The sequence below is a fragment of the Photinus pyralis genome, unplaced genomic scaffold (assembly GCF_008802855.1).
Source record: "Photinus pyralis isolate 1611_PpyrPB1 unplaced genomic scaffold, Ppyr1.3 Ppyr1.4_LG2, whole genome shotgun sequence".
NCBI classification, from domain to species: Eukaryota; Metazoa; Arthropoda; class Insecta; order Coleoptera; family Lampyridae; genus Photinus; species Photinus pyralis.
This window is the reverse complement of record NW_022170403.1, coordinates 29934275-29960977: the sequence shown is the minus strand read 5'-3', so window position 1 is coordinate 29960977 and position 26703 is coordinate 29934275. Positions and strand designations below refer to the sequence as shown.

The following is a 26703-nucleotide window of genomic DNA, read 5'->3' as shown; positions in this document are numbered from 1 at the left end:
CACGGTCTTTTGGTATGATATTTCTAAGAGTCAACCCTGGAACTTGAAATAATAATCTGTTCAACACCATTTACTTCCGAATTGAGGAATTTTTTGCTCTTCGTTTCCTGGCCTAAAAAAACATGTGCACTATCGCCTTACAAAGGCATAGAACGTACGCGGTTTTTATTAATTTTTAATTTTCACTTGAAAATTCATACACAAGTTACCTAATCTCATTGTCTCTCTTTATCCCAAAAGTCGGAAGTTCTTAGTTCTAGAGGATGATAAGTCGAGTTATGCCAAAAATCTGGCGATAGAGGGAACAAAAACAAAGATTTTTCCAAACAAGTCGAGGGTTGCAAATGTTTAATTTGAAATCTACCCTTAAAATCGTAGCATTCCCTATTAGATTCGTTTTTCGAGAGCTATAAAACGTTTCAAGAAGGATAAGATATAGGGTATGCCTTTTTGTTGGCTTTAAAATAAATTAATCCGATACAACCGAATACCCAACGATACTCTCTTCACAGATACATCATTTTTACAATACACCTTACGGGGTTGTTTCTGTCCTACCAGATCAGCATGGCTTGTAAAACAAATTTTTTGATTCGGATACAAAATTTCATTTAAATATCTTAACAAATAAGAAAATTGGGATTGCGCAAATACAAAAGTTGGAATGCGCATGCGCAATATTTTTTCATCTGTCTGAGGTTTAAGGAATATTTACTATCACAGAAAACCGGGCATTAATACGTTCTTTGTAACAAGAGTTATAAAAGAACTCCTTTTTTGGAGGTTTGGGCAGTTTTTTAACTGTAACTTTGTGGCCCGTTGGTCTACGTAGCTGAAAAACAATAGCGACGTCTCTTATACCCTTAAGAACATGTATATCAATTTTCAAAGCGAACTACCGAATTTTCCTTGCTTCCGTTTAAGGGTTCGTCATCTTGGCTTGGGAATATCGGAAAAACTTTAGCAAAGGCCCTATATCCTATCCAAAGACGTGTCGCCCGTATTGATAAATAATAAATTTAAAAAAGGGGACTTTAAGGGCAACGAAAGTGCGTTCGTCGGTTTATTTGAAAAACGTGTTTTGGTCCCCCCTATCGCCGTACTTTTGTTTCTACAACATAAACGTAGGACCCTGCATACATTTGTAATATACCCTTATTGTATCACATAAATTTTTATGTTAATTATACTTATTCATCTCGGCCTATGTGGGTTTTTCAGTATTTTGTGTCGTTTTGAGTTTGTATTCTCGCAATTTGTACATAACATACGCATTCCTCTTCCCAATACCGAATCGTCTCATATTTCTTCCCAGTTCTAATTACTTGCATGCGTTTGTTAATGTTCTGTGAACGTCTGGAATTCAATGTGCTTTCAGAATAACCGCGCGGTAATACAATTGAGATCCCTAAATCGATAGGCTCCGTGAATCCTTATTAAATGTTTTCTTTTCTCAACTACTGAAGTATAATGCAAATACACTTTATTATTAATTAATTAATAAGCATGTTACATTAGGTGATAAAATTAAGGGTGTGCGGGCAAGTCCCCTAAGCTTAATATCAATGGCTCATAAGGTTGTACCTTGTTTGATCTGTCATGTTGCAGCGACTGCCCGCTGTTCTCAGCAGGATAGGCATAATTCTGGCCAGTCCCTTGGTAAGCCTAACATTATTAGCTAAACTCCTACCCTGCTCTCGCTTACTAACTCACTGCATGTGCATGTTTTCGCTTTTCTAAAAAAAAATGTTATAGGCACTTTTACAGTTTTTAACTTACCTTCCTAACGCTAAAATTGCCGTTCCTCAATGACGCAGAATAGATTTATTAGTTGTTGAATTCAAGTAGAGATTTTACTAATAGGTAGACGTAGGAAAAGTAGCGTTATCTAGGTATCTAGTGCGGTATGTCAGTGTACCTTAGGCGATTGTTGTTCAACGTACATCGAATTACTATTTCAAAGTTTAAAACTGCCTCCAAAATTTAAAAAAAGGGAGTACACATGTAGATCAACAGAACATCTACTGACACTTAATAGTCAACGGGAATTCAACATTAGAGGCAACGTACTGGTTAATTTAGTGTTTTTGCACCGTGTGAGACTAAAAAATGTTGCTAAAACAGCAATTTTCCAGCATAGTAACCCTTATATGGGACCCATGGTCATAAATGGGACAGGATTTTTTATTCCATGACAGGAGCGAGTAGGAAGTTCCCGTTTCCGCATACCCGTAGGATTCAAAATCGTACATAATTCACATATACATAATTTATACTTGTACAGGGTGGTCCAAGTTGGTCACTTGTTTAGTTTTTCTTATACTACCCTAAACTACATTTTTTCATATGGACCATTCTATATATTTTGGACTTTTTGAAAAGAGTGCAATATTTCCTAATTTTTGATGTATCACTTATTGTATTTATATTAAATATTATATTTTGTATTTTATACATTAAAATATTTTTATTGCATACATCTAGATTTCCATGGTAAATAAAATACAGCAGGATTGTTTAAAACGACAATTTCTTGATTATCTGCATTATTTATTTATATATTATATTATTTATTTGTTTTATTGACATGAGTTTTCATGACCTTTGTTTTTTGTGTTATTTGAAATTAACAATAATTGGAACGAATAAAAATTTACAAATAACAAAGAAATTGTCATTTTAAACAATCCTATGTCTCTAGTATCTTTGTTCGCCATGGTAACCGAGATGTCTGCAGTAGAAATATTTTAATGTATAAAAACCAATATTGCAAATAATATTTAATGTAAATATAACAAGCGATGCATCAAAATTTAAGAAATTTTACGGTATTTTCAAAAATTCAAAAAGATACAGAGCATAGAAACGGTTTACTCACCATATACGAATTTCAATGGTAATTCCTTTAAACTGAAATATTTTCTCCCCTAATTATTTTACCGCAAAGTTGTAAAGACATTTTTTTGTAGATTGTAAAATTCTGTGTCTACTCATGTGCTCATTTTTTGATTGTGGGAAATCGGAGAAATTAAGAAGTGTAAATTAAAATTATATTTATAAATCTAATTATTGAAACAAAAATTCGATTTTTAGGTAAATACTAAATTCTAATTTTTTTCGGTTTCCCGAATTGAACAATAATAAATGAGGACATGAGCAGACGCAGAATCTATTTACAACTTTGCTCTAAATTAATTAGGGGAGAAAATATTTGGAAATAAAGAAATTACCAATCCCGTAAACCGTTTCTACACTCTGTATATGGTGGTATATACTGTAGGGTCGTATATGAAAAACCAAACACCCTGTATAAAAACTGTGAATCGGGATGGATTCTACATAAAAAAGTGTCTTAAGAAAGACTTTGCCAAAATCAATTATCTTTGATAATAAAAAAGTTTTGGCGCATTAAAGAAATCGACTAAATTCGAAAAATACCCCCGGATTAGAGATGAATTTTGTGTGTGCCAGTGGTTTTCTCTTTAAAATTGAACTCCTAACACCCAGGTCCATTTTCCTATCTTCTAAAATAAAAGGTGTTTACACAAGAACGTGTGCAATTTGGACCATGTAGGTACAGGGTGCCCTATTAATAAAGGTCGCAGGCCATATACAGTGTGTCCCAGATCGCGTGGGATTGCATGGGTAACTTTGTTATTATTAAAGATAGAGAATTGGTTAAATGGGCAATGTTTTGCAGTTTTGGATGCTTATTTAAAATTTCCTTATGGAAATTCAAAATGTCGCATAGGTTCGACGTAAATTCAAAAAAACTAAAATTGGTCATTTCCTTGAATGTCTTATATCATCGAAAGTATAAGAGATATAAAAAAAAGTTTTATATAAAAGTGACTGTCTTTGATACGCTTAATTTAGAATTGATGTCAAAAAAAATTTAAGATGACCACTTTTGAGGAACATTTACCAACTTCCTAAAGTTAAATGGGCGCCATATTGGATTTTTAGATTACTCGATAGATTTTTTAATTCTCTTTTCAACGAGCCATCATAACATAAGATTGAAAATAAGATACCAGTTATATTAACTGTTTTTGTATTTTAATCAAGTAGTCTGTGACGAATAAAAAAACAAAACAAAATCTATTCGAGGCAACAAAACAATGAAAATAATTACGCCAGATGTTTAAAATACTGGCCATTATTAGTGAAACACACTTCAAGACAGTTTAGTTTAGGCAACGTGTTGCCATTGATGATTATTATTATTATTGTAGTGGTAGCTACTTCCACTTTACTTTTATTTTTTAATTAAGTACTTACTTTTATAATTTAATGTACTGTACATAATTCGTGAATTGTGACCTGAGCATCCAGCTTGTTGGTAGGTAGCATAAACTAACCCTTTCTTCACTGATGTAATTATTTTCATTGTTTTATTGGCTCGAATAGATTTTGTTTTGTTTTTTTTTAATTCATCGCAGCCTACTTGATTAAAATATAAAAACAGTTAATATAACTGGTATCTTATTTTCAATCTTATGTTATGATGGCTCGTTGAAAAGAGAATTAAAAAATCCAATATGGCGCCCATTTAACTTTAGGAAGTTGGTAAATGTTCCTCAAAAGTGGCCATCTCAAATTTTTTTTTGACATCAATTCTAAATTAAGCGTATCAAAGACAGTTACTTTTATATAAAACTTTTTTTATATCTCTTATACTTTCGATGATATAAGACATTCAAGGAAATGACCAATTTTAGTTTTTTTGAATTTACGTCGAACCTATGCGACATTTTGAATTTCCATAAGGAAATTTTAAATAAGCATCCAAAACTGCAAAACATTGCCCAGTTAACCAATTCTCTATCTTTAATAATAACAAAGATACCCATGCAATCCCACGCGATCTGGGACACACTGTATATGGAACGGTTAGTTGCACAGTTTGGGGAAAAAGATTTTGTTAACAAAAGAGATTAAGTCAAATCGCTGGAAATGGTTTTCAATTTTGTAGGTTTGCCGCTCGAGGTCACACAATTCATGGTTGAGTAGAAAAATGATTTTTTTCCTAAAATATACCCAACCAACATACATAAAAAATACCCTCATCGCAATCTTGATTAAATTTTGCATCATTTTGATGCAACACATATTGCGCTAGGTCAGAAAATATGAGAGGTGGGGAGGTTTACCTAGGTTAACCGATTTTCACATAATTGGTCTCATTGGGAAAGAGCTTTTTGGTGTAATCAGATGTTATATTAATAGAGTCTCTTTAAGGGCGCGGTTTCACATTAACATAAACTTTGCAGGTTTTCTTGAAAATGTCAAATGGAACAGTACAATTATTATATATTATCAAATAAGATGAACATGTGGAACTATCAGTCAAAACCCCATTGTCATATCTGATTCCTAAGCAGAGATATGGCGAAAATACGCACTTTTACAAATTCAAATTGCATATTCATCCAAGTTGGCTTTGAAACAAAAGAAACCCACTGCCATGCAAAAAACTACTCGGTATTTTTATCGAAAATGAAAGAAAGAAATTTTGAATATTTATATGTTAGTCATAATTATTGTTTCATTTAAGATTTAATTTCTATTTCTCTGATTTAAAATTTAAATAATTTATTTGTTGCTTAAGATTTAAAAACGTATACGGAGTGTTAATTTTAATTATCGCTTGATATGTGTTCTTTTGTTTCAAAGCCAACTTGAATAGATAGATAAATAATGCAATTTAAATTATTGAATGTGCGTGTTTTAGCCATATCTGTAAGTACTTAGGAAACAGATATCAAAATGTGGTTTTCACTTTTTCATCTTATTTGATAATATAATAATACGTTCCCTTTGAAATTTTCAAGAATACTTGAAAAGTTTATGTTAATGTCAAACCGCGCCCTCTCCTACTCATCCCGTTTACTAGAAAGACTATGTAATATCTGATTACAAGACAATTGCATATGTGAAAACCGAATTACATTCAACTACTTAAAGAGATGTTTAGAGAGTCTAAGATATCCTTAAGATATAAGTTCTAAAGGATTAACATCCACTCCACTTGACTAAAATTTTATGCAGTAGATGGTACTTGGGGTGAGAGTTAGAAAAACGTCTTCAGATTTATCTGCTAAAAACTGTTGAATCATCGTTGAACTTTTTAAAGCCGTGCTGTTTTTGTGTCATCGTTCACTTTCAGTACATAATCAATAAACATGTAGCCGACTACCAAATCCATTTAATTTAATTACAGCAAACCTATTAATAAAAGTGAAATTAAATGTTTACCTAATCTTCTAGTTATCCATCTAGTAAATTAAGGTGTGAACAAAAATACAATACAAAAACCACGAGAGAAGCTGCCATCAGGCGACTACCACTAATTGATGAATGTTCTCCACTGTAAGAGGGATGGGCGGTTTAAGCACAAATTTCTGGTCGAATTATGTTTAGTGTTGGGTGGAGAAATTGAAAAATGATGTCGCAGGCGACGAATAATGAATGAATTATTAAGTCAGACGCCTGATTATTTTCACCCTAAAAAAGCGAGAGAAAAGACTCGTTTTCACAAAGGGATGGAAATTTATCAGAGAAAAGTTTTACCTAGCAGGGTTTAAAGTAATTAATCTTTATGAATTGCAAAGCAACAATTTTAATTCAAGATAACTTTAAAAACGAGCTCAAGTTAGTTCTGCAAGAATAAATTTCCAACACTTCCTTCATATCACAGTTTCAAAGTCATAATATAGGTGACTTTGATGGTTTTGACGAAAACAAAGAAACTTCAACAATTCAAAGTAAGGTTTATTTCGTTTCTATGACAGGGTTTGACAGACGAAAATAAATAAAAGCAGTTCTTTTCGATGTTACTATTACACTATACGATTATATTAACATGTACCTAACGAAGTTTAAATATTCAATAAATAATCAGTTGAATGAAAAAGAAAATATCACGGATATTCTTTAAATACGCCCAAATGAAATACCCACTTAGGTAAATTTATTTCGCATAACGGATTAAATGACAGCTCGCAGTCCCGTGGTGTAGACATTTTTTTTTCATTTACATCTGCTTTATTTGCAATAGAAGCGATGCAGAAGAATACGAGGGAAAATATCAATTAAATTTACGGCATTTGGTGATTTAGCTTACGGACAGCAAGTGAAAATCATATTTTCAAAAGGTAATTTGTAATTTAAGTAATGTAAGTTTTAACTTAGGGGTCAGAGTGCAGGGCGAAACAATACATACAGGGTGTTTCATAATTGAATGTCAATATTTAAGGGAGCGATTTTTGCGTCCATTTTAAAAAGAAAACTTCATATGAAACTAAACTTTTGAGATACAGGGTGGTAAAGTTTTTAAAAATAAATCATTTATTATTAATATCTGTAATACCACTTTAGATATTTTAATGAAATTTGGCATGTATGTACTATGTATTCAGAGGCATTTTTAGCGTACCACATTTTTTTAATTTCCACCAGTGACGTTCTTACGGAATTTCACCCGTCCACTTTGGCAGACATTGATGGTACGCCACTGATTTCTCTGAAAATAAAAATTATTCTTGATATCCCCAATCATTTCTAAGCAAATTTGAACCCTTTGTTTTTTTCAATCCGATGCATTCATACAGTTAGTTTTTTTGATACAGCGCATAATCGATTTTAAAAGAAAAACCCAAATTAAGGAAAATAGTCTGTTACGAGAATTAATTTCATGGTTTTACTAGTTTGGTCATGTTTTTTATGTTGTCATATTAAAAAAAAGTTCATTCTTCAATAATAACTCACGAAAAACAATTCTTTCTCTCGATACTCGCACCACTATACATATTTTTTGAGTATATATAGATTTGCTTAAATTTTTTTAATGATATTTGACACAACGTCACTAACAAAAGTATAAGGTTTTTTTTCAACGCAAACTAGTGAAATTGGTAAATTAATTAACCCAGCTGTTCTCCTTAATTTGAGTTTTTCTCTTAAATTTGATTAGGTATGTAATATAATATGTTTTTTATGTTGCTATATCCAATAAAGTTTTTATCACTTCGTCATCAATGTTTGAACTGAAACTAGACAAAATGTCACATAAAAAATGAGTTACATCCGTTTGTATTCCGTATCGCCCGTGACTAATCGGACTAATCCTTTAGCAACTTGATGGCGCCTCGAGGATATTGATTATGGGAAGATGATGCTAATTTTTTGAATACTGTTTTGCTATAAACGAATCGTTTGTTTTTAATTTAATTAAAATTCCCGCGTTTTTAAAAGTATCGTATGTCATACTTGGGCCGCTTGAATTTAAAAAAAAATATGGTACACTCCACGATTTGCCAGATACAGTGCCAAAAACATATTAACCAGTGTTTGCAATCTGCGGTTAAATTTTCTTCTGGACCACTATCATGCATTCGACCATAAAAACCCCAAAAATAGTTAATCTTAATATGAATTCCAACCAGTAGCTCTACAACTTTTGTCTATAATAATTGGCTAACATAATTATACATATACATATTAGGACCAGTGTAAAATATTTATAAATACAATGTTAGGGCCTAGGGCCTTGTACGCGGGTGCACCATCCTGTTGCAACCAACAGTTTCCAACTTTTGTTTTTTTTTGTGTACTGTACACCGTTGTATTAGTAATAAAAAATGCCACCTAATACAGTATGTACTTTTTTTATGTTGATTTCTTCGAAACGAAACTCTGTATTAAAAATATCTCAACGCTGTTTTGTAGAGCTCAAATAGTGGCAATGAGAAAGTGTTAGTTATATTTTTGTGTATCTACCCATGTTTTTGGATATAAGCCTTCTGACTTTATGAAAATTTTGAAAAATTAGTGTCACAAAATGAAGTAACCTAAACGAATGCGCGAATATGGACGAAATTCAGTAAGTAGGGGATTTCAATTTGAAAATAGCAAAATTTTTATTGAAGAGTCATTATACAGTGAGTTTTTTTTAAGACTGGTCATAGGATTTTACATGCTAATTTTTCAACTTATATTTTCAAGAAAATATTCAATCCACTTTTGTAGTACCTAAAGTTGTGGGAACTGATAAGGTACCTATTGAAATAATTCCAATTTAATATCCACAAGTAACGAAAAGCCTAGCAAACAATTTTTTTCATAATTCCGCACGCTTCAATTTTAGATTTTCAGTAGGCTGAAATTTCATCTGTCATTTGTAATTTTAATCTGACATTCAACAAAAAGAAAGGAAGATATTTTCATTCCAAAATGAAATAAAGAACGAGAAAACGTTATTATGTAACAAAATAACAGTGCTAGTCTTTGTAATTTTCACAAAACTAAAAGGTAAAAGGCAGTTAATTAACATGTAAAATCTTAAAAAGTCCTTAAAAAAACTCACTGTATGTTTCAGATTTGTTATTTAAAATTTTGTTATTTCGGAATATGTAAAAATATACAGGGTGTTTCGTAGAAGAAAAATGTAATTTTGTTGAATATCTCGATCATTTTTTCAATTTTGCCATTCTTGAAGAAACGCTTTATATTTCGTGCTAATAAGAGAGTTCATTTCTAGTTGAAACACACTGTATATGATCGCTACATAAAAGTAATAAAATTCTTAGGCATAGAACGAAAAAAAATTTATTAACCCAGGTAACTAATTTGACAGCTTCTCCAACATTTTGTATTTCATTTTACATTAGTTTAAATTAATAAAAATGTTCAAAAGGTTGTAACGCTTTCAACTGAGTGATAAAAGTAAAGCTGGTATTTTGGGAATTTGAATGAATCAGGGAATGAATGTATCAGTTTATTTAGAAAAAAAAATGTTATTTTGTTTCCTTCCCTACAATTTCTTTTCATTCATATTTGAAAGGACATCTTTCTACACGATTTGCTAAAAAAACTTTGATATTACACTGACTGAACGCAACACATGGTAGAGTAAACCCTTCTCTTCTGCGTTATCTTGTAGCGTTGTCATTGTAGCGATCACCCAAATCTGACTGTATACCTCGACGAACGATCAGAAAAACTGAGAATATTTTTTATTCTCCTGATTTCTCTACCCGCATCCACGTGTTCGTCGATAAAACCACAAAATTAGCGAGACGCTTTATTAAATGATTCTCCGATAGCAGTAAAGGAATTACGTAGTAATTAAAGGCAACTAAACACGGGTTACGTACACTGTGAAAAAAATTCAATTAGCGGTGTCACTTGAGAGACAACTATGCCTCGTAAGTTACTTTGAAAATGTAATTTAAAACCCGCTTGTCAACCGCAAAATTTGTTGTAAAATTCGTAAGTCGCATTTACGAAATTCTTTACAAGAATCTCGGCATTTTCATCTCGGAAGAATCGATTAACGAAAAAAAAGTATGTACAGTAAAACAGGTAGGTGATTCTAATTACACCATCATCGATATTTTTTTACTTTTCATTTTTTGTTAGTTTGAATTATAATATCTCGCAGAACAGTAACTGAACCAAACCACGTACAATACTTATGGGTAAAAATTGATTCTACGGATAATTTATAGGAGAAATGTATTTATGCTAATGAATCCATATATACAGTGCCGGATTTAGGGTTTCTGCCGCTGTGGGCAAACATTTTTTGCCGCCCTTGACATATCACTATATCACCATTATTACAAGGTGGGAAAAGTAAGGCATTCATTGGCTATATTTGCAATGCAATGAATGTACTAACAGATTTTATTTTTGGTTCATTTCATTTACCGATTCACCGTTTACCTAAAAAATTTGAACGCATTTTAATTTTTCTGTTTTCCTCCAAATTTGCCGCCCTTACAATTTTGCCGCTGTGGGCAATTGCCCACGTTTGCCCCTTATATAAATACGGCACTGCATATATAAGGAATCAAATGTAAAGGATTTACGACAACTTTACTGTAACAAAATCCTCCAGTTCATAAAAAAAAAACAAAATTACTTTGTTGCCCAACATGCACACTCATTATACACACCAGGAAGACCATATACTTTTTCCAAGGCCTGAAAAAACAGTCGCTAAACGATGTGCTTACTACCTACATTGCTCCAAGGCTTTATTCCATTCTACCGCCCGAAATGGAAGGTATATCTACCTATCCCGCTTTCAAGAAAATAGTCTAGATGTGGGTATTGGAATTTAGTTTAGTTTATTATTTTTAGTTTTTTTTGTGAAATGAGGTCAGGTTTGATTTATATCTTTTTTTTGTAAATGTTCAAACTACTTACGATTTTGGCAATATTTCTTTTTCTTAGTGTCCTTAAGTACCTACTTATTTTTTGTATTCAGCAATATAGTAGAAAAATAAATATATATTGGTATTATTATATTATTATTATTATGATCGACTAAGGGGCCTATTCTCTAACGCTTAACGATGTCGTTACAAAGCGGTTATCGTTCGGTAACGACTTTCTCTAGTCTGTATGACATATATGATATAACAATCAGTGATACTGTCGTTAAAATCGTTACCATTACGATATCGTTTGTTAACGACAATATACAGAATAGACCTCTTAATCTGTAGAAAGCGTTCCTTGCCTTCAGTGTATAATATTTTATTTGTTACTCACTTGCAAATAATATAAAACATAAATTAGTTCTAAAAGTACAAAGCACGGATTAATCTGAATGGAGTTTTTGAAGCTTTCAATTCCAAAAATTTCAATTTCTCCTCGGATCTCTAGCTATAATGGGAGATGTCGTTATAGAGCTCTTAAATAAAGAACTGCGACAATTGAATTTGTTGATTAATATACGAATAAAATGATACAGAATACGTACCGCACTAGATACAGCTGTAATTTAGAGTAGACTTACTGATTCTAGTATGATAGATTTATTCGAATATCCATTTTGAGATAAGGTTTTGCTGTCAACATTCCCGCAAATGAAAACGAGGTGAAAGCGATGTAGAATTGTGCACGTTCCTGGATGTAATGTGCGGAAACTAGGCCTACCCGATATTAGAAAGAAAATTTATGGCATACTTCTTTTCGTACCTTTCGCGTGTGAGATTTTCTTGCATGCCGTTTCAATTTATGCATTCTATTAGACACTATTGCCTCTTAACACATGACACACATGCATGAATGGCTACAACTGTTTCGACACACTGATGCACAGAAGCGTTGATAAAAAAGAAGTGTTAATATTATTGGAATATTAAACAGTACACGTACACCATTTCACTACCGGAACACGTAAAAAAATTTTTGTTGAAATATCTTATTTAAGATTTCGTTTCAAAATTATCAAAGGAAAACTTGCTTCGTGCTTGTTTTCAATTAAAATTGGGAGCTTGAAGCTTAATTCTGGGTTTCATGTTCCACATTTACGATTCGCTAACGTTCTAAATAAATTAAAGAATTCAATATTCTCCGAGAGAAATTAACAATAAGCGTTTCATTTCTTATTCTTATAACGGGGAACGAGAAAGCCTGCGGAATATTTTTCTTTTTCACTGACTCCCCTTTAGATTCTGCATAAAGGAAGACGATTTGAAATTTTCCCATATCTTTAAGGTCGTTTGTAAATGATTAAATACAGTTGTCAGTTAAGCTGATTTGTGTTTTTGTAATTTGGGTCATGAACACTAATGGGTGCGGTACAAACCTCCACTCTAATTTTCTCGCCTCGTTAATGACCGACGAAGAACGTACAAATGCCAAATTGATACCCATCTGTGTCGCTTATCGATGCAGATGTCACAGTACAAAGAGAAAAAAGTAATCATTACATTTACCATCAAATAAAATTCTGAAATTATGTATCTATTTGACAAAATGTACCTCACGTCCTAAAAAAAATAAATCACAACATTCTACAGGATGTCCCGTCTGAAATGCCAAAACCAAATTATACGTCCACATCACGTAAATCTGCAACTACAGGGTGGCTCGCTCTCATCGTCGGCATTACGAGACCCCCCTGCAGTTTATACAACAATATTTTGGAAAAATGGCGACGGTCATTGTGTGCAATTTTCGGTATCTTTTATGGTAAAGGAATTCTGATCAGAGGGGTCTTAAATACAACACCCTGTATAATGAAAGATATGCACAAAGTTGAAATAATTAGTATACAACACTACGAAAAGCAAAAGAACAAATCTGTTTGCCCTTTATGCGATTTTTTTATTATTTTACAAGGAAATTATTGAAAACTGCACCACTAAAAAGTTGCTTAAATAAATAGGTATTTTTATGTATAAAATTTAAAACTTTTCCTTTAGTATTACGTTTGGTATGGAAATCTCATTCTTTTTACATTTACCCTGCAGTACTATAACAAAGTAAATAATCTTTTATACATCCATGCGGTCTGACATCTCAGGGATGAGATATACATAGGATCTCTCAATGCCTTAACGATGTTAAACATAATTTAATGGTCGGTATTGTAGTGTAGCTCCAAGGGAAATGGAAATTCTATGTAAAATTCCATTCTACAAGGAAGCGTTTCTGCCATACATCATTGCATACTTCGGCAACGTAAAATCTGTCAAAAGCTTCATATTTGATTTAGTTAATTAAGGGTCGCAGAGGAGCTCCCTATATAAAAGAGGAAGTTGGGCTTAATTCCAAGGTAGGTAGTTTCAAAACTCATGACTGTCTCCCAGTTTAAGTAGTGTGGATAAGGTAATAAACATTATTTCTGCAGTTCCAGAGTAGTTTCCTCGGAAATATTTACACAATGTATCCCAACGTTTTTATTGGCAGGCATTATGTGTTTATTCGTACTTGTAATACAAAAAAACTGAGGCGCCCACCCTTCCGACTGTGCCTACCTACATAAAAAAAACTGATAATTTGTGATTTTCTGTTCAGGGCGATAAAAAGAGAGAAACGGCAATTCCAAACGAAATTGTATCCTGTACGACCTGTGGGGCAAATCCGTGCACTCACACGGCGAATAATGGATGTGCGACAGAGGTAAAACGTTACATTTTAACACAAACATAGCAGAGTATGGCTTTTGCACGTTATTACATTTTAGGCAAACGTTGCTTCACTTTCTTAACTCCTCCCTTAACGTCCCCATGTACTAACCTGGAGTAGTCATGTTTATTGCAGGTACGGAAAAAGGAACCCCCTCATCCGATTCGTGTGGCAAAAACTATAGACGTGATCGCACGGGTCACTTTTCCAACGGCGTTCGCAGTGTTTCTCATTTTCTTTTTCTGTCATTACAAAAGTTTCAATGAGTCGCCTCATTCGCAATAATAGTTTTGGTTAAGTATGAACAATGCATAAGTGCTTTCGTATGAAGACTAAACAATACATATCATATTGTAAAAGGTGGTGAACTTATGAGAAATAAAGGGAACAAAGACAGTATAATGTTGTGGGTTAGTAAGTATTATTTATTTATTTAATTTATTACGCGTACTGTATACGTACTATTCTCGATACTACATAAAAGTTCGCAAAACGTGTAGCTTTAACGCACTGTACATATGTACTTAAGGGAATTACCTACTTTGTTTAAAATACGTGTATAACCATGTAGTAGGTACCGCAAAATTTTAGAAGTACAGCAAGTGCATTATTACTTATTGTGATATTAACATCGCGTTATGATAATAACAAAACAAGTATGCAAATGGATTTAATGAAAAAATTTAAATTTGTTTACGGATGGGAGAGCTTTATTAAATATTATGACGAAGAGGAAGATTAGTTGAACATTCTTCATATACATTTATTATATACGTGTTCTTAATATATGCTATTGATAATCTAAACACTTTTTGTACTTTTCGGAATGTAGTCTATTTAAATTGTAAAAAGTATATTGATGCCGTTATATTGTTGTTACGAATACAATGTGTAACAGAAAGGTAAACAACCAATATTCTAAAATTCAATTACAACGAAGCAACGTAAATGTATTTCGCCAATCATTTTCACAAATTACTTTGGGATAATTAGTGAATTGTGTGAAAATAGACAAACATTCAAATTTCAGCAATAAATAATATAAATCACAACTTTGCATTAATCAGATCACCAACTTATTGTATAAGTGTAACAGGACAAGTAATACGCAATGCAATGAATAAAAATTGAATCAACAATTCTAAACTTCTATCGGGTGTCTTAATTCTAAAAGATTTTACCTATTCTGTTACACATTGTATTACATCATAAACCGTAAAATTTTAATAACATTTTGAATGCGTTCAGCTTGGCTAAACGTATAGTAATAAACAAATTGATACAAACAGTGGCAATCAATATATTTTACAGACTAAGATTTGCTAAAACCCTATCGCGGCTTTTAGTATATTTTTACTACATTTACACAATTAGGTACCTATATTTGCTAATGTGAAAGGACAGCAGTGCCCGTAATATTAGTGCATCAATTTGAAAGGGTGCGAGTCAATCAACCTAACAGTAATTTGAGTAACTGGTTTAAAGGGCCACTCGCTACTCGCTTTTAGCAATACGTTAATCTGGTTTATCAAATGATCCATCCATGTATCTAACGATAATTCTAAATGACAATTGAGTGTTTTGCTATTCTGTAAACGGTTTGTTTGCTGTTTAACGATTAGAGTAGATACATGAGTAATGAAAGGTGCTTTTCTGTAGATGTAATTATTCTGCATTTAACTCGTTAAAATTGTAAAAAAGGTTATGTTAAAATACGGAGGTATTCTCTGTGTGATTGTTGCAGGAATTTGACCCATTATTGTCGAACAAAGTCTAATTATTAAGGGTAGTTTGTAATTAATTGTTACTTCACGTACTAAAACAATGTATATAGTATATAAAACCATCAAGTCGAAAATATTATGTAAATGTATTATTAACTAACTATATAGTTTAGCCCGTAGCATGCCAACATGCACGAGAGAGCAGACACTGTGATTAAACAGGCTGTAAAGCTTTGAACCAATTAATAACTACTAACATTATACTGCTATTACGTAATTTACTCATACATAACCTTTAAACTTCTAATACATACAATATTTAATCTAATTTTTCTAGACATAGTATGGTAGATACACAACGTACGTAACCATTTCTGGACAGTAGACATCACGATTTCCAATCAGTTACGTACGAGGCAATTTTGTAAAAAATGTGATTTGCAAACGTGAAATTCCAGGCACAACATTATACTTGCACTTTATAATACTCAACATGTCTGTAAATAACATTTAATATAAAATCAATTTTTACACCCCCAAACATTTTACGAACCCTATTGAAGCTTAGCATTAAACACCACCCTTACGTACTTATTGTATACTCATACAACCTCTTGATTTTTGATATTTATAATTTAGTGCAATATTACCTCTAGTCACTGCACCATTTATTTATAAACCTTATCATGTATATTAGGCAACACCGCGTCTAGTCATAAGTCAATAAGAGAAAATCGCAATTTATAACAATTAGTTACACACTTATCTAACTGCATGTATGTGCGAACATCGAATTATTATATTAAATATTATATTTAAAACACTATAAATGTTCTGTTAAAAAATAAAAAAATAAATAATTGTTTTTTTATTGTTGTTCAGATTGTCCTATTGAATATTATTTTATTAACGGGGATGGATGAAGACATACTCTTGAATTTTCAAAAGAACTACTAAATTGGTTGTTCTTTGACTGCGGTGAACCGAAAGTGGGGAGAAAGAGCAGGTTATTGTCGTTCATCTTAAATGAAAATCTAAAAAATAAATTTGGCTGTCGAAAACCCCTCTAAAAATCTAGAGTCCCTATTCCGTAGATAACTTGAGTAAGTGTATTCTACTTATGTATAATCCGCTGAATCCGAAAATCATTGTTTCCCTGGCCAGAAACTTCCGAAACATATAAATTGTTATAAACGAAGAAAAAAGGGGAAAATGTTTTTTTCGGATTTGACTTCAATTATCTCGTTAACTATTGCTCTGAGGGAATCGAGTTTTTCATAAGATTTAGTAGGTTTCGAATGTAATTGTTTTTTATGGAAAAATATAATCCCGAATATTAACAATTTGTTATTACCACAAACAACGTTATTACTAAGTAAAATTCGAGATAAAATTCATACGATCTTTTTGAAAATTCGTATTTGGTCACTTCTTTTGATAACAAAACAATATGACAAACCCGATCATCGTCAGTTTTATTTCCTATCTTTTAAGCTAGGAGAAAGAAAAACGAAATTTGACATTTTCATATTTGTGGTTATATCTCAGTTATTTTAAAGAATTTTCCAAATTCCAATTCCTTTTTTTTTAAGTCACAAAAATTACTTTGCCCCCATTTAACCTACACTGTATCTCTCACCGTTACGGAGATCCCAGTGGTGACTGGTGAGTCACGAATTTAAACCATTTTGAATGATAAGAAGTATGTATTTCATTTAATATTACATTATTATTGTTACCTACAGGGCCAGTTTTTATGTTACCGTTAAGCCCGTCCAACAGATTATCTATCAGACAAATTTAACTGAAACCTAAAAAACCAGACCAGAATCTATATTTGTGGCGCTCAACTCTTAAAAATATGGAGATTACCCGATCGAAATATGAAATAAATATATAAACACAGAAACAGATTTTACTCATATTTATTATCCATCAATAAATCTACAACTCAACTAAATATAGACTCATTTCCACACCACCCATGAGGTAGAGTTAATGGCGCGTTTTTTTTAACGTGGTATCCCCAGTAGGCCTAATCCACATCTTGACATAAATCAAAATCACACACAAAATGTAGGCCGCGGGCCCAAGTACCAAGACACTTTCTTATAGGTTACACTAACCAACTTCTCCTGGTCGCTGGGCTTTAATTTGATGAAAAGGCCCTGCTTTCTTCCAAGGTGATTTGTAGTAACCGAGCCCGTTTCTGTGTAAGCTATAATACTTTTTTTTTAATGTCTCGAAGTGTAGCGATATTCGAGTTACATGGAAATAAATCAAATAAGTTTCCATTCTTCCGTGCTATGACCTTAGATTATGCAAAAAATCTCAAACAGTGTCTTCCTACAACGACACAGGTTGTGTTTTGGACAACTTTTGTATTTTTTTGGGTCACCGTTATTCTAATTTCTCTATCTACAGTTATTATCATTGAATATCAACCTGATAAAGATTGAAATTAGCTCAAACTAGGTAACAATGCGATACAAAAATAAACCGCAATGCAGCATCCGTTTCGATTTTTAATACCATGGGACTATCACATCCCCTTGCAGTTTGTCGGTTTGCGAAACGTCTTTTTAAAAATACAATTACATTAAGCACGAACTTTAAACTTTATTCGCTATCCTATGTAGGGAATTCGAGCAGTGCTATATTATTATACACAATTGTACATACTTTCAATGCATCTCACACATACATTTAGATTTAAGTGAATTGAAAAGTTTAAAAAAGGTACAAAGCAAAAGGTACAGTAGCGGACAAAATTAATGAACCTGATATATCTACTCCAAATTAGCACATATGATCAAATTTTGCTACCTCAATTGAAATTATTATAACAAAAATTTAAAAGTTGGGAAACTTTCAATTGGACATATGTTTTCTGTGTTAGTAAATATTCCTTAGACCTTAAGAAATTATGCAGATGAGAATTTGCGCATGCGCAACTCAACTTTTGTATATGCGCATGCGCAATCCAATTGCTTTATTTGGTAAATAATTCAAAAAATTGATTTTATAAGCTCTGCTGGTCTAGTGGGACAGAATTACGACGAATGAGTAGCTCCAGTGTTAAATTAAACAATTATGGCTCAGCGTACCTCCTATCATATCATATCACTGTAATAATACGAATATTATGGAATTCGAATTGTGCAAACTTTAATTTTGTTTCAGCGACATCTAACGCATAAATCAATAAGCGTCATATTACAGTTTTAAACGATACATGTTTATACTGCTCCACAATAGAGGGCGCCTTTAAGTATACCTAAATTTGTTTCCCAAAAAATGCATAAGGTTAGCAATCTGTGTATGCTTAGATCTGTGGACTTCTCAATCAAAAGTTATAGACTAGAAACCAATTTCGAAAAAAAATTCAAAGGGCTGTAACTTTTGAACTAGTAGCGCAATCTTGGAACTGTTTGAAATTATGGATTCTACAGGCCACATTCTATAAGAAAATTTTTTTCCGGGTCGATCTGAGACAAATTTTTTTTTTCGGGGCTCGAAAAAAGGCAGTGTATAATCTTCCTTTTTTACCAAAAATCGACTACACCAAAATTTCTCGGGAAAACACTTTTTCTTATTAATTTGGGTGCGTAGAAATCCAAATCAATTCCTACTTTTTCGATCAGACTTCTCAATCAAAAGTTATAGACTAGAAACCAATTTGAAAAAAAATTCAAAGGGCTGTAACTTTTGAACTAGTAGCCCAATCTTGGAACTGTTTGAAATTATGGATTCTACAGGCCACATTCTATAAGAAAATTTTTTTTCCGGGTCGATCTGAGACAATTTTTTTTCGGGGCTCAAAAAAAGGCAGTGTATAACCTTCCTTTTTTACCAAAAATCGACTGCACCAAAATTTCTCGGGAAAACACTTTTTCTTATTAATTTTGGTGCGTAGAATCCAAAACAATTCGTACTTTTTCGATCAGACTTCTCAATCAAAAGTTATAGACTAGAAACCAATTTCGAAAGAAAATTCAAAGGGCTGTAACTTTTGAACTAGTAGCCCAATCTTGGAACTGTTTGAAATTATGGATTCTACAGGCCACGTTCTATAAGAAAAATTTTTTTCCGGGACGATCCGAGACAATTTTTTTTCGGGGCAAAAAAAAGGCAGTGTATAACCTTCCTTTTTTCCAAAAATCGACTGCAACAAAATTTCTCGGGAAAACACTTTTTTTTATTAATTTTGATGCGTAGAATCCAAAACAATTCGTACTTTTTCGATCAGATTTCTCAATCAAAAGTTATAGGTAGACTAGAAACCTGCAATTTCGAAAGAAAATTCAAAGGGCTGTAACTTTTGAACTAGTATTGGAAATTATGGATTCTACAGGCCATGTTCTATAAGAAAAATTTTTTTCCGGGTCAGGGTCCGCATGTGAATGGGACCTTTTACAAAAGACTCAGGGTTTTCTTTGAAATTTCGCCCTTGAGTACTTATGGACCTTCAAAATAATTAAATAGTGCTAAGCATTGACTGTATTTAAAACCAAAAAGATGATCCATAGCGGTCAATATTAGGGCCTCTTGCTGAAACCCGGAAAAATTAAAAGAACGTGCTATTTTGCCAGTACCTATGGTCTCACACCCCTTTCAATGAACTAGATGAGTAAAATCGAATTTTCTTACACAGTTGGGACATTTAAAATCGAGACGTACCTTATTTACTTACTTTGCCTTCAGTGTCACCCTCAATTCGCATTCTAAGAAAACTGTTCATGGAATGGATCCTCTCTGTCAAAGATCAGAACCATTTTACTTGTTATTTGATCTTCTTATCTACCAACAATAAATAGCAACACCAACAAAAATGTTTAATAGTTTTATTTTTCACAACAATAAAAAAAAGATACAAAACAAAGCAACAACTACTATCATATGTGACGACAACTTTACATTGCATCAAAATGGAATCGATGGGACTCTTGCAACCTCTCCCGTTTATCCTCCTGCCGTTCCTTCCAATGCAAAACTCCAATAATAATCGTTATCAAACCGCAGACGCCGGTTAGCGCCGCGACGGATGTCAAAATAACTTTACTAGGCGTGACGAACAACTGCGCCTTCCATTTGCTAGGCTGCGACGTCGGCATCGGTATTACAACCATCTGACAGTTGGGAATAATCTGCGTCCAGTCTTTAGAGTAGTTCGACAGCCCTACGGTTAGCGTATCAACAAAATTGGGTGTTCGACCCAGTCCGAAAATGGTATAAGGTAAATTAAGACTGAAATGGGCCGATTGCGGTAACTGCGCCGAAATGGCGTGGCGGCTGTTTCCCTCTTGGGTTGTCGTCCGATACGAAATGCTCGGCCCCGGCAAGTTTGTGCCATACGTTCTTCGTTTCTTACCAACTCGCCCGTCGATCATGTGATTATTATTATTACTAAGTCCCGTTAATACCATTAATTTAATAAAATTAGCGTCATAATCTAAGCTATTTTTAAATGCGACTGTTTTATACTCGGTTATGTTATTTTCGACTAATATCACATCCAAAATACCGTCTTGGTAAAAGTCAAAGAACACCGCCATTACGGTACCGTTTTTGAATGGTTGCAAGGCGTTCCATTGAACTTGGTAGGTGCGCGAAAAGCCGTCACAGCCGCTTTCGCAAGCAATATTTTCAAGCAAGAAAGACTGGGTATCCGAAGTTTGGCTCAGTTCGAGTGTGGCTAAGATATCGGGATATCCGTCCATGTTGAAATCGCCGCAATGTAGCGTGATCACATTCGTATACTTCCTCCCTTCGCGCAACGAGAAGCCCCAAACGTTATCATTCGTCTCCTTAAAATTCACCTCCAGATTGTGCCACGTTCCGTTATGATACACCAACAGAGCGCTGTCGCGACAGTTGTCATCATAGCAGACCGGGGTTACCAGATCCATGCGACCTAATAACTCGACGTCGAGGAAAACGGATTGACCGATTTTCTTCGCTCGCGGCGGATGCGGAATCGTATGGGAATAAACGAATCTCTGTGATTCGCTCCCGTACCATATCTCAAAGTCTTTTTTAGTTGTAATGAAAATATCCGCCATATAATCGTCATTTATATCTACAATAAAAACACTTAATTCAGTCACTTTCTTGTAATGTGAAAGAATATTGTTACTATAAGAGATGTGTTATCGATTAGAAGCTGTTTTACTACTGTTTCTACAAATTGGAGTTTTGGTGTACATGACATCCTACCAATTTTTGAGGAACCGAAGATGAAGAAGAAGACACAAATAATAAAAATCTGAAAAATTTGCTTGATATAAAGAATGGGCAGGTTCGACATTTTTTATTTTAACTGAAATCAAAAGATTTTGTTATTAAAAACGAACAGAAAAAAAAATTGGTGAAAAATATTGATATTTACGTCCGCCGTAAACACTTGCGGCAAATGTTTCTGGCTACTGACGTCACGCGGGGTAGTCTCGCGCACAGGTACGTTTACAACATCTCTCGCTTTTAGTTAAAATAAAACAAATACCAAAAATGTCGAACCTCCCTATTCGCAAAAAAGAAACAACATTGCAATTTGAAGGCCACCATAAATTCAAAAAATTCGGGGATTCTGGCGAAGTTAAAGAATCTTGAGATTTTAAAGAATTACATACAAGCATAAACAAATAAAAAGGTTTTCACCCTAAGGCGAGTAACTTCAGCGCATTTTCCATGATTGATCAGTACTTCACAAAAGGCCATAGCTATGTCCGATGTGATTTTGTTTACTAGAGGCATATATGGTTAAAATTTCAAAGAAATATCTCCATAACTGAGAAAGTTGTCATTGCGCAGTCTGCGCATGCGCACATTTGATTTTTACTATATGCGATATGTTTGCCTTCACCAGAAATATCTGTGGTTAAAATTTCAACAAAATATATCAATAAATAAGAAAGTTGCACAGCCTGCGCATGCGCACATTAATCTGACGTTTACAATATGCGATACTTTTGCTTACACTCAAAGGATCTTTGGGTAAAATTTCAAAGAAATACCTCCATAAAGTTTTTACTCACAGTTGTAGAAGTAAAAAAAGGCATAATCATGTGTGGTTTAATCATCATCTCAAAAATATGCACGACGTTTTGATGGTGCTTAATACGCACAACAGGAGAGTACAGGATGACCATACTCGTCAGCTTGTAAGTAAGTACCGTAAAGTATATAAACGTGAATTGAAAAAGGCTAGAATAGCTGCCAATGACAAATTTATTCAAAAATCTAATTGTAAATCAAGAGCTATATGGCAAATTATTAAGCAGGGTGCATCTGATGTTTTTCTTGAAAGTAGTAATTTGACATCTGAGCAATTCAACAACCATTTTGTTGAAATTGCAGAAAATATAAGATCATCACTTCCTAATGAGAAAAATAATCCGATGTTCTACTTTAATAGTTATCATATAAATAATTCTACATGCTTTAATTTTTGTGAAGTATCTTACAATGATGTGCGAGATAGTGTCAATAGCATCAATAACAGTAATAGTAAAGCTCACTATGGCTTAACTGCAGACATTATTAAATCTGTGCTTAATGTAATTTTAATTCCACTAACTAAAGTAATAAATGCGTGCATTCGGGAATCAATTTACCCTGACACATAAAAGATATCAAAAGTTATTCCTTTGTACAAGAAGGGAAATAGAGATGAGCTGAATAATTATCGACCTTTGTCAATTACTCCCATTTTTTCAAAAATTTTTGAAAAATTATTTAAAAAACAATGGATTACTTTGAAACAAATAACCTATTTGCTAATAACCAATTCGGTTTTCGTTACAAACAATCGACAAGTAGTGCAATATTGAGGTTTACGGATTACATTTTGGATTGTTTTGAAAATAGTGAGTTGTGTGTTGCCAATTTTTTAGACCTAACAAAGGCTTTTGATTGTGTGACTCACTCTTGCTTGTTGCAGAAGCTGTCAAAATATAATTTTGTGGACAAATCAGTTGCATTATTAGAGTCGTACCTAAGTAATCGCACACAATATGTTTATTTTAATGATTCCGAATCTAATTTTAAAGAAATTAAAAAGGGAGTGCCGCAAGGTTCGGTACTTGGCCCTGTGCTCTTTTTGATATACTTTAATGACATTACAAATGTTAGTCATTGGAAAGAATTGATTCTGTATGCAGATGACACTACCCTTTTAAGCAGATGTAAGAATCTGTGTGATTACACTACCAGTTTACTTAATAGTATTAAAGATTGGCTAAATGATAATAAATTGCACATAAATTCACAAAAATCGCAAACATGTACCTTTAGTTTAAAAGAAATAAACCATTTCAATAACCCAGCAAACATAAACTTTCTGGGTGTTTACATTGACCCTAAACTGAATTGGAATGATCACTGTAATAAAATTGCATCGAAACTGTCAAAAGCATGTTTTGTTTTAAGAAGTTTAAAAATGATTGCCTCTAGACATATTGTCATTAATGCGTACTATGGTTACTTCCATTCGGTTATGAGTTACGCTATAATTGCATGGGGTCACTCGGCAGGTATTAAGCGGGTCTTTGCAATCCAACGACGTGCATTGCGCATTATTAGTAATTTGGGATACAGAAGCTGTTGTAAAGGTAAATTTATCGAATATGGTATTTTAACTCTCCCTTGTGTATACATATTAAATTGTATAATTCACTGTAAAGAAACTCATTTGAATTACCAGACAGGACGTGATATCCATCAATACTCTACCAGACTGTGTGATAATATTGCTTTAAAACGAATACGCCTTACTACTAGTAAAAATTGCAACAATTATTATTGCATAAAGTTTTATAACAAAGTACCCTCGGATTTAAAAACACTGCCTATGAGTAAATTAAGAAATGCTGTGATTAGTTACCTTAAGAATAACGCTTTTTACACTTTTGATGAGTTCCTACTAACTGATTGGTGTTCTAATATTCTGTGATATTTTGTCTATTTTACTTAAGTGTTTTACAGTATTTTAACTTGACCTTTTTTTTATGTTATTTATATGTATAAATTGCTCTGTTAGCAGATGCACTAGTTTATAGTAAGTTGACGACACTGATATAGTTTATATACTATGATAGCTGGAACATTTAAAGATTAAAGATTAAAGATTAAAGATAAATAAGAGAGTTGCCATTGCACAGTCTGCGCATGCGCACAACTGATTTTGACAATAGCGCACCCAACTTCGTTGGAAAATGCGCTAAAAATAACTCAATTTATATGAATGTTTATGTTAACCCCTGTAACTTGACCTTTTGATCCCAAATTCAATAGGGTTCTTACTTGGACCAAAACCAAAAGAAATTTATCGCTCTCTTGTTCTATATACAGAGTGGCCCAACGAGAAGTATACAGAGGGCTTTTAGGGTATTAAATTTAGAAATTTCGAAAAATCCTCGAACACGTTAATTTTGTATTCGAGGGGGACAACTTTTAGAATACAAATCACGAACCCAAGTCTTCACCCCTCTACATAGGGAGCTTAACCCCTAAAATTTTAAATGGAATCCTATGGCAAATGGCACATTATTTGAAAGCCAATTTAATCGTGATTACTAATCTGCTTTGCTTTTTAAATTCTATTTCGAAATTTCTAAATTTAATACCCTAAAAGCCCTCTGTATACTTCTCGTTGGGACACTCTGTATATACCAAGTGGGGAGTCTGAAGAATAGGAAGATTGAAAGAAACCAAAAACAACGTTAAAAATAGTCTAATTTCTGAACAGGAAGAATTAAAGAAACACGAAAAGAATCTGAAGAATTAGAAGAATTCGAGACCTGAAGAATTTGAAGCACCATAAAAATATGAAAAAAGAAGAATATACAAAATTAGAAAAAATTTCAAGGATTAGATTAACTTGAACAATTTTATGACTAAGAATCTGAAAAACGCGAGGAACCCGAAAAATCAGAAATATCCAATTGGTAATCTGAAGAAGCCTGGATCATCAAAGAGAAGGCATATTTTGAGAACTCAATTTTTTATATTTACACTCAAAATGAGATAAACACTTACCTAAGAAAGCATGAGCATGAGGCTTCATTAATTCCGTTGTCGGTCCCCCCGTCATACTTATTTTCTTCGGAGCACCTCGATGACTATCGAACACCCAAAATGTACGGTTACCGTCAACATCCACACCAAACAAATCGATAATCATATTTTGATTATAATCTAAAGCCAGCGGTTGACCGATCAGATGTAAAATTGGCTCGTCGTTTTTGCTACAATTTAAATACGTACCACCTCCCCAAATAATATACAGGGAGGTGTAAGATGTTTTGTGACTGTTATCGTTGGTTGGTCTCTTTTCGATGGTGGTCACTGCAAAATCCATCAACGCGTCGCCGTCAAAATCGCCCGGCACGACGCTCGTTATAAGATTTGTGAAATTGCACTGTAACGGGGGTTTCGCTCTGCGTAGCAGAGGTTCTTCATCGTGACCGAGCAGTATTTCCACAGTCTTTCCGTAGTTTCGCAGAACAAAGACGTCGGTCAATTCGTCCGAATCAAAATCGCCGAAAGCTGCTGGCATTCCGTCCGTCGTCGTCCCGAAGGCTACATTTGTTATATCACTACAACGGCAATGAAAGATTATCATCGACAACGTCCACAATACGTGAAAGTGGGGCAACATTTTTAATTGTCGATTGATATAGTTGGAAATTAGGTAACAAAAATATTCATTATTTCATTAAAATTTATACAATCAGCTGTGCAAAACATTTGTCATTTGCCATAAACAAAAAAAACATGGCCGCTATTGTAGTCACAGACCACAAACCAGAGACTATAGCCATTGTTCAATACCCTGTGTTTCATAATTGTTGTATTATGGCATTAAAGTGATCTATAGCAAATATTCCACTCCTGAATTAATTGTATTGAAGAAAAGTTGATGAAGTCAGCCATTGAGTCAAATAACGTTGCGGGAGATAGGAGCTACAGATTTGTATCTGTAATCTGTATCCATATTTAAACGGGACTCTTCAATTCAATTTTTGTACCTACGTTGAAAGTATTGTTCATT

The 26703-nt window shown here is 33.3% G+C and overlaps 2 protein-coding genes across 10 annotated transcripts in view; one reads left to right on the top strand and one right to left on the bottom strand.

The window, feature by feature from the left end:
• LOC116163443 (glutamate-gated chloride channel) overlaps nucleotides 1–15931 on the top strand; it is a 167006-nt gene extending 151075 nt beyond the window's left edge. For 3 of the 9 annotated variants that reach the window (XM_031477357.1, XM_031477351.1, XM_031477352.1), the window contains 3 exons: nucleotides 1609–1659; nucleotides 13819–13923; nucleotides 14050–15931. In XM_031477357.1, coding sequence (XP_031333217.1) covers nucleotides 1609–1659; nucleotides 13819–13923; nucleotides 14050–14214 — 321 coding nt within the window. In that variant the 3' untranslated portion in view covers nucleotides 14215–15931. The remainder of the gene's footprint in view (nucleotides 1–1608; nucleotides 1660–13818; nucleotides 13924–14049) is intronic. The other 6 variants (XM_031477358.1, XM_031477353.1, XM_031477360.1 and 3 more) reach the window with 3 other exon arrangements.
• Nucleotides 15932–20482: 4551 nt separating this feature from the next.
• Nucleotides 20483–26441, bottom strand: LOC116164728 (T-cell immunomodulatory protein-like). The gene is made up of 2 exons (XM_031478940.1): nucleotides 25689–26441; nucleotides 20483–21732 (listed from the first exon to the last, which is right to left on the bottom strand). The coding sequence occupies exons 1-2, from the start codon at nucleotides 26308–26310 to the stop codon at nucleotides 20567–20569; spliced, it is 1788 nt and encodes a 595-aa protein (XP_031334800.1). The 5' UTR covers nucleotides 26311–26441; the 3' UTR covers nucleotides 20483–20566.
• Between the last annotated feature and the right edge of the window lie 262 nt (nucleotides 26442–26703).